At 42.6% G+C, this 17,600-nt stretch overlaps 1 protein-coding gene across 6 annotated transcripts in view; it reads right to left on the reverse strand.

Annotated features, from left to right (window-relative positions):
- dock10 (dedicator of cytokinesis 10) overlaps nucleotides 1-17,600 on the reverse strand; it is a 237,631-nt gene that overhangs the window by 132,591 nt on the left and 87,440 nt on the right. For all 6 annotated transcript variants that reach the window (XM_078410849.1, XM_078410845.1, XM_078410848.1 and 3 more), the window contains exon 2: nucleotides 1,700-1,819. In XM_078410849.1, coding sequence (XP_078266975.1) covers nucleotides 1,700-1,819 — 120 coding nt within the window. The remainder of the gene's footprint in view (nucleotides 1-1,699; nucleotides 1,820-17,600) is intronic.

Genomic DNA, 17,600 nt, shown 5'->3' on the forward strand with positions numbered 1-17,600 from the left:
AAAGGAAGTATCTTGCCTGCTTGCTAGGCATCAAACCCTGCCAGGGGCTTAAAATCTCTTCAAATTCTTCCAGACTTTTGTGAATGCAAGTCCAGTAGACCCAATCTCTCCTCATACCAGAGTCCTGCCTTCCCAGAAATCAGTCTGGTGAACCTGGCACTAATGCTGCCCAAATCACATCTAACTTTGTGCAACCCCAATATTTATTCACTCTGATTTTAAACTTCCCTGCTGTGAGATAGATTAAAACAATAGGCCAACTGTGTAGGAAAAAAAATTGCAGATGCTGGTTCAAATCGAAGGTAGACACAAAATGCTGGAGTAACTCAGCGGGTCAGGCAGCACCTCGGGAGAGACGGAATGGGTGACGTTTCGGGTCGAGACCCTTCTTCAGACTGATGTCAGGGGAGGGGGCGGGACAAAGATAGAATGTAGTCGGAGACAGGAAGACTCATGGGAGAACTGGGAAGGGTGGAAGGGATAGAGAGGGAAAGCAGGGACTACCTGGAGTTAGAGAAGTCAATGTTCATACCTGCTGGGGTGTAAACTACCCAAGCGAAATATGACGTGCTTTTCCTCCAATTTGCACTGGGCCTCACTCTGACAATGGAGGAGGCCCATACTGAAACTGACAGGGTGCTGCTTCAAAAGGCACTACTTAATAATGTTTTGGGTCAGAACCCTTCTTCAGACTGATAGAGGGACAATAGACAATAGACAATAGGTGCAGGAGTAGGCCATTCAGCCCTTCGAGCCAGCATCGCCATTCAATGCGATCATGGCTGATCACTCTCAATCAGTACCCCGTTCCTGCCTTCTCCCCATACCCCCTCACTCCGCTATCCTTAAGAGCTCTATCCAGCTCTCTCTTGAAAGCATCCAATGAACTGGCCTCCACTGCCTTCTGAGGCAGAGAATTCCACACCTTCACCACTCTCTGACTGAAAAAGTTCTTCCTCATCTCCGTTCTCCGGAGGAGGGGGGGGGGGGGGGGGGAATGGAGATAGGAGATGGCCATTCATTTTCTCAGGTTCTGACCTTCTCCTGACTCTAGTTGCCCCCCCCTCCCCTCTCTACTTTCAGTCTGAAGAAGGGTTCCTACCCAAAATGTTACGCATTCCTTTTCTCCAGCGATGTTGCCTGACCGGCTGAGTTACTCCAGCACTCTGTGCCTGTCTCGGGAGAGATAACAATGCAGCTACTGCATCTACAATGGCCACGTTAAAAAATACGTAAAGTTGTTTGTTTAATGTGGCAGTTAGCTAGTGTTTCGGAGCTTTATTGCACATCTGCAGTAATACAGCTTCATATGCATAGGACAGTCTTTGTTTAAGAGTAGAGTACTCAGAATGTACATTCACTTCAGCCCATCAATATCTAAGCATCATATTGGAAACGTTTGTGGTCCTTATAAGTTGCTATTGTTGTTCAGAAAAGACAAAAAACTCTATGGGTCAATGCATTATTAGTAAGAATATGGCTAAAGACAATATATGATGTTCTAAAAGTAAAAAAAGCATTATTGATAGAAAGTCAAGAACCTTGCATTAATACTACAAAGAATTAATTTTTACAGGAAATGAATACTGTTTTACATTGCTTTTACCACAAAACCTAAAGTTTAAAAAACCCACGTATTTACAGTGACTAGAAAGCTAGGCTTGAACAAAATCTTTTCAAGTGTAAAACCTCAACTTACAGAGAAATCGTCATCTGGAAAGAGCAAAATGTCTTTGAGAGGGTGATCTTGAATTTGGCCCTCAAGTTCTTCAATCACTGCCTCATAGTCCAGCGGTTCAACGATTTTAGGCTTTTCTTGCTTCGAGAAAGAAAGATATAAAAAGTGTTAATCCATCTGCATTTAAACGCTGAAAACGCGCACAAGACTCAAAAATGTGTGAACATCTGTTAGTGCATTGAATCTGAATGCACCTCTCTAATAACAATCTCTCATTTTTGTTTCACATTAACTCAAGTGCATTTTAAGTGTACTTATTATCCCACTTTATGGATACCATCCCACAAATTATCAACACCAGCTCACAGACTTTAGCTCTTCTCACTTCCAAAATTGAACACAACGTTTCAAAAGACTACATTGCTTGTATTTGAATGAATACTCCCAAAATTCTACGCTGCTAAGGTACTGATAATTGGCATCAGCACCACATCAATACATGCAATAACATCTTCAGATAGGCGTCTACCAATTTGTATAGCCAGCAATGACTGAACTTAAACTTGAAGGTTTCATCAAATGAGCTGCCATCTCTGACCATCCCATGCTGAGATCATGTTACCTGATACAAAGATCTTCCCTCAGTACAATTTTATCATGCCATTTGGAAACAGAGGTGTATTTGGAGGTCATTTTTATAAACTATTCAGTTTTCAGGACACGAACTTCACTAGTAAGGCCAGGATTTATTGGCCATTCATTAATCTACTTGGGAGAACAGTAGAGGGCTTTCTCCTTGAATTACTGCTATCTTTCTATTGTTTTACCCATAAAAAATCTTAAGGAGATGGCAGCAGCTTCAGAACGTGTGGGTATACTTTATTGCACATCACTATGTGTGCTTACATCATACAGATTATGATGTCATTACCACACACACACACACACACAGACATGCACACACATGACTTGATTACATACTTACATGCCATGTACTTCAGACCTGGACATAATTTCCACTTCCTGCTTCTTAACTATCAACAAAGACCTTTGTTTCATAAAACAGTTCGACAGGATGACTGTAAGATGCAGCATAGAAACAGATCCTTCAGCCCACCGAGTCCACACTGACTATCGATCACTCGTCGAAACTAGTTCTATGTTAACTCGCTTTCTCATCCACTCCTGACACAGTAGTTTTACAGAGACTTCCACACTGGCATGTCTTTGGAATGTGGGGGGAAACCAGATCACCCGGAAGAAACCCATGCAAGAATGTTACAAACTCCACACAAACTCCACGCAAGGTTGGGATTGAGAATGGGCCTGTGGCGCTGTGAGGCATCAGGTCTATCAGCTACACCACTGTTCTACCCTACGTTCAAAGATCATAGCAAGAATTATTTTTTGCCTTTGCCAGGTTATTCACAGAAATGAATGAGGGATTTTTCTTGGATGTTTGGCAACATTGACAGTCGGTTAAATAGACAATAGACAATAGACAATAGGTGCAGGAGGAGGCCATTCGGCCCTTCGAGCCAGCACCGCCATTCAATGTGATCATGGCTGATTATTCTCAATCAGTACCCCATTCCTGCCTTCTCCCCATACCCCCTGACTCCACTATCCTTAAGAGCTCTATCCAGCTATCTCTTGAATGCATTCGGAGAATTGGCCTCCACTGCCTTCTGAGGCAGAGAATTCCACAGATTCACAACTCTCTGACTGAAAAAGTTTTTCCTCATCTCAGTTCTAAATGGCCTACCCCTTATTCTTAAACTGTGGCCCCTTGTTCTGGACTCCCCTAACATTGGGAACATGTTTCCTGCCTCTAATGTGTCCAACCCCTTAATAATCTTATACGTTTTGATAAGATCTCCTCTCATCCTTCTAAATTCCAGTGTATACAAGCCTAGTCGCTCCAGTCTTTCAACATATGAAAGTCCCGCCATTCCGGGAATTAACCTAGTAAACCTAAGCTGCACGCCCTCAATAGCAAGAATGAACAAGGAAGGACACAAAATCCTGGAGTAACTCAGCGGGTCAAGCAGCATACCTGGAGAACATGGATAAGTTCACAAAATGCTGGAGTAACTCAGCAGGGCAGGCAGCATCTCGGGAGAGAAGGAATGGATAAGTGATGTGCTGAAGCTGCTGGAGATCTCCTTGAGATTTGTATGGGTAGGGACCCTTCAGTCCGTCCTGAGAAGTCACCCTATGCATGTTCTCCAGGGTTGCTGCCTAACCTGCTGAGTTACTCCAGCATTCGGTGTCTTTACTTTGTCAATAGTCAATAGTCAATAGTCGTTTATTTGTCACATACACATAAATGTGTAGTGAAATGAAACATTACCCGCAGTTGAAACACTAAGACCAATAAGATTAATCAATAAAAATGCAATAACACATACAGTCATACACTAACACCAAACAAAAGAAACATCCATCACAGTGAGTCTCCTCCAGTCCCTTCTCACTGTGTAAACCAGCATCTGCAGTTCCTTGATTCTACTGTTACAAGAACAACTTGATATCAGCTTAGTGCTCAATCTGGATATTATTTTCCATTAAGGCTTTATGGCGTAGATGATAACTGAATTGCAAATCTTCCTCAGGCTGCATTTGCCCTTAACTCATTGTACAAAACCGAAACAGGGATCTAACTTGCCAAGCTTTGTGCCTACTTAGCATGCTCCAGTGATCAGTAGACTATTAGATCGAACAAAAGAAAGATGCTGCCAGCTATGCTTCCTGTGGAATCAAAAGCATTGGCTGACTGACTATCAACTACACTGTGCATCTATAAACACATCATCTTTGGAATATTATATCTATTCGACCAAGTACTTGTAGTTAGTGCTCTGTTTTATAACATTCTGCCTGAGGATCAAATAAACTGACATTTTTGTAAGAATAGAATTTTTTTCAAAAGCGTCTGACAATTAGGGATGAAAAGATACTTTGCAACATTTTCCTATAAAAACAACATCATTTTGCAACCTGCCTTCTTTTATAGTTTCACGTGCTTTCACACATTTTATAGATTTAACTGCTGTTGAAAGATAAATCAATTTATTATCCATCTGCTGCTTGAAATGTGAAATTTTGCTGCACCTTAAATCTTTAATTTTGTAAAATGACCTTCAATAACTACAGATAAAAAATTTTAAGAGGTTATGTGTTATGAATTTAAACAGGACATGGCGTTAGCTGGACAACATTTCAATGGGGATAAGATTTTCTTTTGAGGAATATTGTATGTGATCAAGGATACTCAAATTACCATGTTTGTAACTAATTTTATACTCATTCTTAAAAGAAAATCTGTCAATGTAAAATCTGAATAAGTCTCCAATGAGCACACACTTGTTTATGTTCATTAATAGAAGAAATTGGCATCCAGAAGAAATAAAACTATAAGCAAACCAACATAACACCATGTGTCCATTGGTCACATAGACAAAACTGTTCATATTGAACATTTTTTCTAGTGTTCGTTTGCATGTAACACATCACGTAAAGCTGAACACTGTAACAAACACCAGCTTTATAGGAGTCTTGCATGAGAAATGTTTTATATGGTTTTGTAGGACTGTATATTCAGGCCAAACTAAATTCTGTATTGTATTAATGAGGATATATCTTGTGTTTTTGGAGTACAGCACGCAGGGCATCTGTAATTACAATGTTGTATTGCCATGGTGACAGTAAGAAAGAAAGAGATTGGGCAATACTTTTGGGTCTTCAAATATTAAATATCAGTAAAGAGAACTTTTATTCATTCAGCCTCACGGATATCACACTGCTCTAAATGACCATTTCCCAAAATAGAGAATCCACCGACCATATCTTGACATTCAAATGCATTGCTGTTGAATAACTCCCCCACACCCTGGAGATGGCATTTGACCAGAAAATCAACTGGGCCATTCACAGACCAGGCCAGCAGGTAGGAGGTTGACTATTCTGTGATTAGGTGGTTCATCTCCAGTTTCTCCAAAGTGTTTTTCGCATCTTTCAAGTAGAGTAAGATGGATTCCCCTCCATTTGATCAGGTGATTGAAGCCTCAACTCTCAAGAAGGTGATGGCAGGAGATAGAAAATTGCATTCCACATAACAGCTACTCCATCCACCAGCTAAAATGTTTACTGCTTCTATCACGGACACACCATAGCTCCAGGATACCATACACATATTTGTCAAACACTTCTTCAACCAGCGACCACCAGCACTCAGATGAACTGGAACAAGATCTGCAAGTTGCACTCCATGTTACAGACTACCCTAGTCTTGAAAATGGTGACCCCTCATCATTGCGCACCCTCAAAAATCATCAATAAACTTCAATACATTCAAAACTCCGCTGCCCGTCTACTCACACACACCTCGATCCGTGACCATATCACCCCCGTCCTTTATAAACTCCACTGGCTTCCCATCCCCCAGAGAATCCAGTACAAAATCCTCCTCATAACCTACAAAGCCCTCCATAACCTGGCCCCATCCTACCTGACCGACCTCCTCCTCAGGCACACTCCCACCTGCACCCTCTGCTCTGCCGCTGCCAATCTCCTATCCCCCCACATCCGGACTAAACTCAGATCCTGGGGGGACAGGGCTTTCTCCATCGCTGCTCCCACCCTATGGAACTCACTACCCCAAACCGTTAGAGACTCCCCCACACTCACCACATTCAAAACATCGCTGAAGTCTCACCTGTTCAGTACTGCCTTCAACCACTGAAGGTCACCTCACCTTCTGTCTCCTTTCTCTGTTCATTTATTTATTTACTTATTTATCTATTTATTCATTTCCCTATGTTCTCAAAATCTCTGTAAAGCATCTTTGAGTATATGAAAAGCGCTATATAAATAAAATGTATTATTATTATTATTATTATTGCTGTTCCACAATCCCTGAAGCCACCAACCTAACAGCCCTGAAAGAACTTCTTTAACAGGGACCACGTCTGTGGTTGGGCTGGGCAGGTCACCAACTTCTCAAGAAAAATTTGGGATGAGCAAATATTGATGGCGTTGTCATTAACACTGACATCCCCTGGATTAACACAGATGTAATCCAGATCAATTTCTACATTTAGAGCAAATATTTCAAAACAATCAGTAGAATACTAAAAGCAAATGAAAGTGGAAGCTGTGGGTATTTTTCTTCTGGGATGGTTTGGTTTGCAAAGTTCCTTCAAATGAGCCAAATCAAATGTTTATTGCATTAATCCAACACTGGCCATTACTATTCATTAGGTACAATCAGTAGGAATCTATGTAACAACGGAAGAAGAATTATTAAACTTAAACTAGGTTTACTCCTTGCCAACAGTTTGTAAAGTTTAAGTGATGGGTAGTTCTCTTACCAATTGCCTTTAGTGCGCGAGGGATGAAAGGGAAAGGGAGAGAGAACAAAAAAATGTTTTTTAACCACTTTTCAACATGAGAGCATCACAACTAAGGAGAGCATTGATTACCCATCCCTAATTGCCTTGAGAAGGTGGTGAAGAGCTACCTTCATGAATTGCCACACTCCTCGTGATGACAAGGAAGGTGATACAAGGCTTAGCCCCAGAAATGGAGGAACAACGATATTTTTCTAGTTCATTGCGGTGTGCAGCTTGGAGGGGAATCTTTAAAGGGCGTTTATTCCCAAATACCAACTGCCCCAGTGCTTCCTGGCAGTAAAGATCATGTGTGGGAAACATGTAGTTGGAATCGAATGATGTTTGAAAGTGATGAGACAGGAAACAAGAAATGGGTCAGTTGTTAAGTTTGAAACTCAACCTCACAACCACATTGGACAGATACATGGAAGGAAGATGTCAAACACTCCTAGTTCAGCAATTCAAACATATCCATCCTCCGCAACAACAAACAGATCTTGCACAAATATTTCAAAGGTTTATGTCTTCTAAACACAACGTGAGTGGTAACATTGGCTGAACTTTATTACCTTCCATCACAGTGAGGAATGTGGAATCCGCTGTGGTGGATGTTTATGTTAAATTTTACTTTATGTGGCTGTGTGTCTTGATGCTTTTCACTTAGTATGGCTGTATGGTAATGCAAATGACACTGTACCTTAATTGGTACATGTGACAATAAATTGATCTTGAAATCTTGAATGGTTTTCTTCCATCCAAGTCATGGTTGACTTTTATTAAAGCATGTAAGAGGATGGCCTTATATTCAACACCCACAAGTTAAAGGACCTCTCCAATCTTCCTCCACTGCACCACACTGCCATCTGATAATAAAGACTCAAAGCATAACCCTGAGAAACATGGATCACATCCCATATCTCTGCAGTTATATCTCGAAGAAGTCAAGCAATAACGATGAAATTCACCACCACTTTCAATGCACCAGTGGAGCCTGTGGTCAATTGAGGGAAATGGGATTTGAAGATCAATGCCTCAGACCTGTGACAAAACCCATGGCCTACCACAGTGACCTTGGTCGTATGGATTTGGAACTGGCTCGCTAATAGATGACAGAAGGTTGTGGTGGAAGGGCAATATCAGGCTGGAGGTCCGGAACCAGTGAAGTTCTGTCGGGAGCTGTGCTGGGAACTCTGCTGATTGTGATTGTATATAAATGACTTGGAGGTAAAGGTAGACAGGTTGATTAGTAAGTTTGCAGAAGACACCAAGATTGCTGGGGTCATGAACTGTGAGGAAGGCTGTCAAGGCATACAGCGGGATAGAGATCAGCTAGAGAAATGGGCGGAGAAATGGCAGATGGAGTTTAATCCAAGCAAGTGTGAAGTGTTGCACTTTGGGTGGTCAAATATCAGGGGAAAATGTACAATTGAATAGAATGACCCTTAACAGCATTGATATACAAACGGATCTTGGGGTCCAAGTCCATAACACCCTGGAAGTGGCAACAGAAGTAGATAGAGTGGTTAAAAAAAGGCTTACGTTAGGCTTGCTTTCATAGGTCTGGGCATTGAGTATAAGATTCGGGAAGTCCTGGTGCAGCTTTATAGGACTTTGGTTAATCCGCATTTGGAGCTTTGCGTGCAGTTCTGGTCGTCCCATAGCAGGAAGGATGCGGAGGCTTTGGAAAGCATGCATGGGAGGTTGCCAGCATGATGCCCGGATGAGGGGGTATTAACCACAGGGAGAGGTTGGACGGACTTGGATTGTTTTTGTCTGGTTCGCCGGATGTTGCAGGGAGACTTGATAGCGGTTCATAAAGTTTTGAGAGGTATAGATAGGGTAGACAGTCAGAACCTTTTTCCCAGGATGGCAAAATCAAATACTAGAGGGCATAGCTTTAAGGTGAGAGGGGCAAAGTTTACAAGAGATGTGGGAGGCAAGTTTTGTTTGGCACAGATGGTGGACAATGCCTGGAACAAGCTGTGGGGGGCTGAGGTGGTTGAGGCAGATACGAAAGTGGCTTTTAATAGACTTTTGGATAGGCGTCTGTACAGTATATACAGGGAATGGGGGGGGAGGGATATGGGTTATTTGCCAGTATATAAGAGTATAAGCGAGAAAGATCAGGAGAGGAATAGATAGGGTAAATGCACAGAGTCTGTTACCCAGAATAGAGGAATCAAGAACCAGAGGACATACATTTAAGGTGAGGTGAGAAAGATTTATTTGGAAACCGAGGGGCAATATTGTTTTACACAAACGGTGGTAGGTATAAGGAACGACCTGCCAGAGGAGATAGTTGAGGCAGGAGCCATCACAACATTTAAAAGACATTTGGATAGGTACATGGATAGGATAGGTTTATAAAGATATGGGCCAAACATGGTGTAGATGGACAGGTGTAGATGGAACATGTTGATTGCTGTGAACACGTTGGGCCGAAGAATCTGTTTCATGCAGTATGATTCTAGGACCTTTACGAGGTAAGAGATGGTCGTGGCAACGTGTTTGACACAGATATTGTCGGCCAAATAGCCTGTTCTTGTGCTGTATATTTCTATATCCTATGTTCTGCCTCTGCTGAAAAGGTTAGGCCTTGCAAAGAAAACATCCCAAAATCTCTTTTTTTGTTTCAAGTTAACGATATACACGCGTCTTGAGGTTTTTCATGCACGAGACCATGTACAGTAAATTAAATTCTTCAACAACTTTACTTGTTGACTTGAAACTGCATCGTGAAAAATAGTTGTCAAAGATAAGTGAGCAAGTAAATGGAGCTCACTCAAGTCCAAATGTAGAAGTATACCTTTAACCACCAGTCAGAGCACGAACAGCAGACAGAGAACTGAAAGAGAGACAGGATGCGGTGTGTGTGGTTTTATGCAGAATTTATAAAATACTATTCCAAAATTAACAATTATTTTAGAACACTTCAACAGGTAATTGTTGTTAAATTTAAATTAAGAAGATGCATAGTTTCGTCACTTGTATGTCCAGGAATATTTTATCCTATTTGCATTTAATGTCAGATAAGAGCATAAGACGGAGAGACACAAAATGCTGAAGTAATTCAGCGGGACCCAAAACATCACCCATTCCTTCTCTCCAGAAATGCTGCCTGTCCCGCTGAATTACTCCAGCACTTTGTGTCTATCTTCGGCGTAAACCAGCATCTGCAGTTCCTTCCTACACAAGACCATAAGGTATTTGGTCACCCTGTTACAGGAAAAATGTTGTTAAGGTGGAAAGGGTGCAGAGAAGATTCGCAAGGATGTTGTCAGGACTCGAGGGCCTGAGTTACTGTGTAGGGAGAGGTTGAGCAGACCAGGAATTTATACATTGGAGCGCCGAAGAATGAGGGGTGATCTTGTAGCGGTGTTTTCAGATCATTAGAGGAATACATGAGGTAAATGCACTGTATTTACCCAGAGTAGGAGAATCAAGAACCAGATGACAGGTTTGAGATGAGGGTGCAAAGATTTAATAGAAACCCAAGCGGTTACCTATTTTTAGGTTTTAAGTTGGTAGGTATATGGAACGAGCTGCCAGAGGAGGTCGTTGAGGCAGGTACTATCACAATGTGTAAGAAACATTTGGACAGGTACATGGATAGGGTAGGCATAGAGGGATATGGGCCAAATGCAGGCAGTAGTGTTGATGCGGCATGTTGGTTGGCATGGGCAAAGTGGGCCGAAGGGCCTGTTACCACGCTATACGACACTATGATTTTTTGACTATGACATAGGAGCAGAATTAGGCCATTCTGCCCATCAAGTCTACTCCGCCATTCAATCACAGCAGATCTATTTTTCCCCATTTCTTCTCAGTCCTATTCTTCTGCCTTCTTTTCAAGATTTAGTCTTCTGGCTTTCAACTAATGTATGCTTCCCAGAGATGTCGGTCTAATAGGTAAAAAAAAACATCAACATAGCCTTCCTGTAGCTTGCAGATTGCAATGCACAAGGTATGCAAGGTAACCTAAATAATTTTCCTTCTATGTGGTTGTGGTCCACAGCAGCGCACAAAAGAAACGCACATTAGAATGAAGCCAAGCTCTTCAGAGAACGTGCGATGATGCTCAGCACCCAATATTCAATGTGCTATTGTTTCCGCGCCGACCAGCGATCCCTGTGCACTAGCACTATCCTACACACACTCGGGACAATTCACAATTTTACCAAGCCAATTAGCCTACAAACTTGTACGTCTTTGGAGTGCGGGAGTAAACCGGAGGACCTGGAGAAAACCCATGTGGTCACAAGGAGAATGTACAAACTCCCTGGCGCTGTAAGGCAGCAACTCTACTGCTACGCCACCGTGCCCCCCTATCTTGGCCCATCAAGTCTACTCAACCATTCATCATGACTGATCTGACTTTCCCTCTCAATCCCTCTCTCCTGCCTTCACCCCATAACACCTGACACCCGTACCTATCAAGAAATGATGATACCAACCACAAAGCACTGATTTCATGCTTTATAAAGACATCAGCAAAACAATAAAGACATTGAGAATCCAAATAGGGCGGCACGGTAGCGCAGCGGTAGAGTTGCTGCTTTACAGCGAATACAGCGCCGGAGACTCAGGTTCGATCCTGACTACGGGTGCTGCACTGTAAGGAGTTTGTACGTTCTCCCCGTGACCTGCGTGGGTTTTCTCCGAGATCTTCGGTTTCCTCCCACACTCCAAAGACGTACAGGTATGTAGGTTAATTGGCTGGGTAAATGTAAAAATTGTCCCTAGTGGGTGTAGGATAGTGTTAATGTACGGGGATCGCTGGGCGGCACGGACTTGGAGGGCCGAAAAGGCCTGTTTCCGGCTGTATATATATGATATATGATATGATATAAAAGGAAAACAATACAGGCTCAAAATGTACAGCAGGTGAAAAAACGATCAGGAGAGGAAAAGAATGAATCTTTCAGGCCAACGACTTTGCTTCAGAACAACATATGGTCCAATAACACTGCTGCGCTGGTCAAGAAGGCACAGCAACGACTGTTCTACCTAAGAACACTGAAAAAGTCTGGTCTACCCCAACAGCTGCTGACGACATTCTACCGCTGCACCATAGAGAGCATCCTAACGCATAGCATCCCTGTGTGGTACCTCAGCTGCACGGAGGCAGAAAGGAAAGCGGGTAGTCCATAGAGTTCAGAGGACCATCGGAACATAGCTACCAGACTTGGAGGGCATCTACAACACACGATGCCTCAGAAAAGCCACCAGTATCCACAAAGACTCTTCACACCCCTGCAACAGTCTGTTCCGAACTCCTTCCATCGGGCAGACGATACAAGGCCTTCTACGCCCACACCTCCAGACTCAGGAACAGCTTCATCCCCAGGGCCATAGCTGCTATGAATCGGTCCTGCTGAGCCGGATGGTCACATCGCACAGTGATCCGGCACAGATCTACTTGCACTTTATTCTGTCTTAAAACTGTTACAATTTGTTTCGTTGGGTTGCTGTTGTTTAAACTAATTAAATTATTGCATCGTATGGGAGGCGCATTCCCAATCTCGTTGTACCCCTGTACAATGACAATAAAGATATATTGTATTGTATTGTATTGTAAGAGGAATGGATTTACAACATTTCCTTCACTGTTGGTGGTAATCACGGATGGAATAGGAAAGATGAGGTATGAGATCAGAGTCACATGACCCTGCGATGTCATTTGGTGTCGCAGAAGCAGAAGTGGAAGCTTGGCAACACAATTCATTGCCACAAAAGAAAGCATTCAGAGATTTAGAGAAGCCAGTTGTGGAAAGAAAATGAAGCTGAAAGCAATGGCCCCAATTTTTGGGGGTTAATGCCAGAGCTGCACAGATCTGTCAGCCTTTCACCACGTAAGTGCTGCCAAGTTCAGGATACCCGCATTTCTGTACACTAGGGCGCAGCTGAATGGCTCTATTACTCTAAGAGAGACATCCTCATATCATCATTCTCAGAATCTCCTCCAATCCCCAATGTCCCCTCCCTTCCCCATGGTTATTGATTCCCCAATCGATATGAGGGAAAAATAAGAATAAATAAAACAACATCGACACCGTGTCCACGTGATCTGCAGGAAATCTGTGTTTGTCATTCGCTTCATTTTTAAACAGGCTGTTGGAGTTGAGCGTGCAAATGCTCTACTTCCTTCTCACGCAATTCTGCCCGCCCACCCCTGGTAACTGTGGGCAACCTCTCAGATCTTCCGATGTCAGTCACAGCACAGAAGATCCCCCATCAAATACACACCTACCTAGCGTGCCCCATCTACCACATAACCATTATAATCTGGATAAACATCGATACAATTAACTCCAAACTTAAAACAAGCTGATTTCAAGAAAAGGGCCAGTTCTGGGTGCAACACGGCACACAAATATTTAGGCATGGAGTCATATAGCACGGAAACAGGCCATTCAGCCCAACTTCCCCACGCTGACCAAGGTGCCCCATTTCCACTCGTCCCATCTGCCCACGCTTGGCCCATAAACCTTTAAACCTGTCCTATCCATGTACCTGTCCAAATGTTTTTTAAATGCTGCTATAGTACCTGCTTCAACTACCTCCTCTGGCAGCTTGTTCTATGCACCTGTGTGAAACATTTGCTCCTCGGGTTCCTATTAAATCTTTCCTATATCACCATAAACCTATGTCCTCTGGTTCTTGGTATCCATACACCGGGTTAAAGACTCTGGGCATTCATCCTATCCATTCCTCTCATTATTTTGTACACCTCTATAAGATCACTCCTCAGCCACCTGAATAATGTCCTAGCCTGCCTAATTTCTCCCTATATCTCCGGCTCTCGAGTCCTGGCAACATCCTTGTAAATCTTCTCTGCACTGTTTCCAGGTTAACAACATCCTTTCTGTACCAGGGTGACCAAAACTGAACACAATACTCAAAAGGCAGCCTCACTAACATCTTGGACAACTGTAACATAACATCCCAACTTCTATCTCAGTGCCATGACTGATGACGGCCAATTTAGCAAAAGCCGCCTTGGCCACCCTTTCTACCTGTTAAGCAACTTTCAGGGAGCTATGTCCTTGCACTCCTAGATCCCTCTGCTCGACAACACTCCCAACATCCGAGTCAAATTTGCCACATTCGTGACCCCAGCACTTTAAATTCAACTCTCCGTACACTGTTTCAATCTTTGAGCAGTTGCCTGAAAAAGAACAGTTAAGCTCCAGAACTGCACGCAAGACCGGAGGCCACATGTGTATGATAAATGATTGAATGGGCTACTTCCAAACAAAAAGAAAAGAAAGAACAAGAAAAACCAAGACAAGTACAAAAGCCACTGAACATTTTGTTGAATTTAACCACATTTTAGTTCTGGTAAGGTCATTGTCCAACTTTAAAACGTGTCCTAATGTTGATGTCACGTAACCTCAGGTTCTATATACCTTAGTGCATTATATTTAATTCAGTGTTATAAATGCAGAATTCTCACTTGAGCTGATCTTTGGTGTGAGAGAAGAGATATGAAACTGAATGGAAGAGGTCATGCCTTGAAACTACAAAAGCAATCAAACAACTACATGTCGCAATGAGCAGTGTAAAATTGGCGAAAGGTGGGGACTTTACTACAAATAAGATGGCTCAGCCTTAGTTTCAGTTTTAGGGATACAGCGCGGAAATAGGCCCTTTGGCCCACTGAAGTCCGCGCCGACCAGCGATCCCCAAACACTAAGATTATACTACACACTCTAGGGACAATTTTACATTTATACCAAGCCAATTTCCCTACTTACTTATATATCTTTGGAGTGTGGGTGGAAACGGGAGCACCCGGAGAAACCCCATGTGGTCACAGGGAGAGCGTACAAACTCCGCGCAGACAGCACCTTTAGTCAGGCTAGCACTGTAGGGCAGCAACTCTGCCACTGCACCACCCATAATTATCTGTGGTGTTCTTCCCCAAAGCATACTTAGAAATGATATTCATATTGATTTGTAAGCGCAGCTCATTAAAACTAAACACATTAAAATATTTAAATTATTTTAATATTAATGCAGCCACTTTAAAAAGATACTGCTTTAACAATGGCATCTTCAAAGTGGCATAACAAAAGGTCCACAGATGACTAACAAGATAGAAATAAGAGAAAGGTAGCACAATTGTAACTGATTTTTAAAGCTTTACAGTATTTTGTTTTGGAAACAGAACATACCTGATTACGAGACATTCTTTCAGGATAAATGCCTTGAATGGCTATTTTAAAATTCTGCTCTAGATGTAATGATTGCCATCTGTCTAAATGTTAAGAACACTAACAAAGAAGTGAGAAATTGCCCTGGGGAGATTTTTATATAATGAATATTCCCAGGAGATTCCCCACGAGGCTCACCAAAACAAAAACAGGGCTTTATTGGAGATTCTGACTAATAAGCAAGAGAGCTTCTGTCTCTTATAATTTTCATGGTAAAACGCTGTTCTCTCCCAGGGATTTAGCTAGAATACTTTTTTTTAAATAATGAAATTGTCTTTGGGAAGCACAAGACAATATTGCAAATGGAAGGTGGACACAAAAAGCTGGAGTAACTCAGAGGGTCAGGCAGCATCTCTGGAGAAAAGGGATAGGTGTCGTTTTGGGTCGAGACCCTTCTGCAGACCATTCCTTTTCTCCAGAGATGCTGCCGAGTTACTCCAGCATTTTGTGGCTTTCTTCGGGGTAAACCAGCAACTGCAGTTCCTTCCTAAATATATTGTAAATGTCCAATAAACTTAATATTTGCTTAAACATGATGTATAATTTGGACAAGAGAGAACATGAATAGAGACACAAGAGACCGCAAATGTTGGAATCTTGAACAAAACTTAATTATAACGGGTGTCAGAGGTTATGGGGGGGAAAGGAGGAGAATGGGGTTAGGAGGGAGAGATAGATTAGCCACGATTGAATGGCGGAGGATGGGCCGAATGGTGGCTGATGGACATCTACTTGCATTTATACATGTCCATTGAGCCATCAATGGTCTGCCAATACAAAATGATTTGGAAATTAAGGTTCTCACTAAGCATGAACAAGTGCAGAGAAGATTTATGAAGATGTTGCCAGGATTCAAGGGCCTGGGCTATAGGGAGAGATTAGACAAGCTCCGACTTGGATCTCTGGAGGCTAAGGGGTGATCTTATAGATGTGTATAAAATCAAAAGGGGAATTGATAGGGTGAATGCACAGAGTCTTTTACCTAAGGTCGAGGAAACAACAACCAGAGGATATAAGGTGTGAGGGGAAAGGTGAGAGGGGAAAGATTTAATAGTAACATGATGGGCAACTTTTCCACTCAGAGAGTGGTGGGATATGGAACGAGCTGCCAGAGGAGCTAGTTGAGGCAGGTACAATAATAACATTTAAAAGGCACTTGGACAGGTACATGGATAGGAAAGGTTTAAAGGGATATGGACTAAATGTGGGAAAACGGAACAAGCTTGGATGGCGCATCTTGGTCAGCATTGATGAGTTGGGTCGAACGGCCTTATCCCATGCTGTTTGACTCTATTTGAAAATGTGCCATAGAATCTTCCATACTCTTCAGAGCAATAATGCAGCTTTGAAGAATGAGCCTTCAAACCCATAATTAAATTATACAATTATCAAATTTCCTTTTACTTCTTTGGGGGAATTTCCATAAGGGTAGATTTTTCTGGACTTCTCCTATTCCCGCTGAACACCCACCGAAAACAACCTATCTTTCCAGTCAGAGGCTATGAACATTCACATGTGTTCATATATAAAAAGCAAGGGGAATATCTGGCTGCCAAAATCACCACTCTGAACACCACAGGTCACTTAAATTATGTTGGATTTTAATTTTTGTTTTAGTTTTAGAGCTACAGCGCGGAAACAGGCCCTTCAGCCCACCGAGTTCGCGCCAACCAGAAATCCCCGTACACTAGCACTATCCTCCACACTAGGGACAATTTACAATCTTCACCGAAGCCGATTAACCTATAAACCTGTGCATAGAAACATAGAAACATAGAAAATAGGTGCAGGAGTAGGCCATTCGGCCCTTCGAGCCTGCACCGCCATTCAATATGATCATGGCTGATCATTCAGCTCAGTAGCCTGTACCTGCCTTCTCTCCATACCCCCTGATCCCTTTAGCAAAAAGGGCCACATCTAACTCCCTCTTAAATATAGCCAATGAACTGGCCTCAACTATCTTCTGTGGCAGAGAATTCCACAGACTCACCACTCTCTGTGTGAAGAAATGTTTTCTCATCTCGGTCCTAAAAGACTTCCCCCTTATCCTTAAGCTGTGACCCCTGGTTCTGGACTCCCCCAACATCTTTGGAGTGTGGAATAAAACCAGAGCACCACGGGAAAACCCACACGGTCACGCGGAGAATGTGTAAACTCTACACAGGCAGTACCTATAGGATTAAACCTGGGTCTCTGGCGCTGTAAGGCAGCAACTCTACCGCTGATGTTAAGTCCAATGATTGTGGGAAGGATTTCAGCAATTCAAGAACACTTGGTGTTGACATGCCCTTTGGTTCCTTCATGATTATTTGG

Source organism: Rhinoraja longicauda, chromosome 13 (assembly GCF_053455715.1).
Source record: "Rhinoraja longicauda isolate Sanriku21f chromosome 13, sRhiLon1.1, whole genome shotgun sequence".
Taxonomy (NCBI): Eukaryota; Metazoa; Chordata; class Chondrichthyes; order Rajiformes; family Arhynchobatidae; genus Rhinoraja; species Rhinoraja longicauda.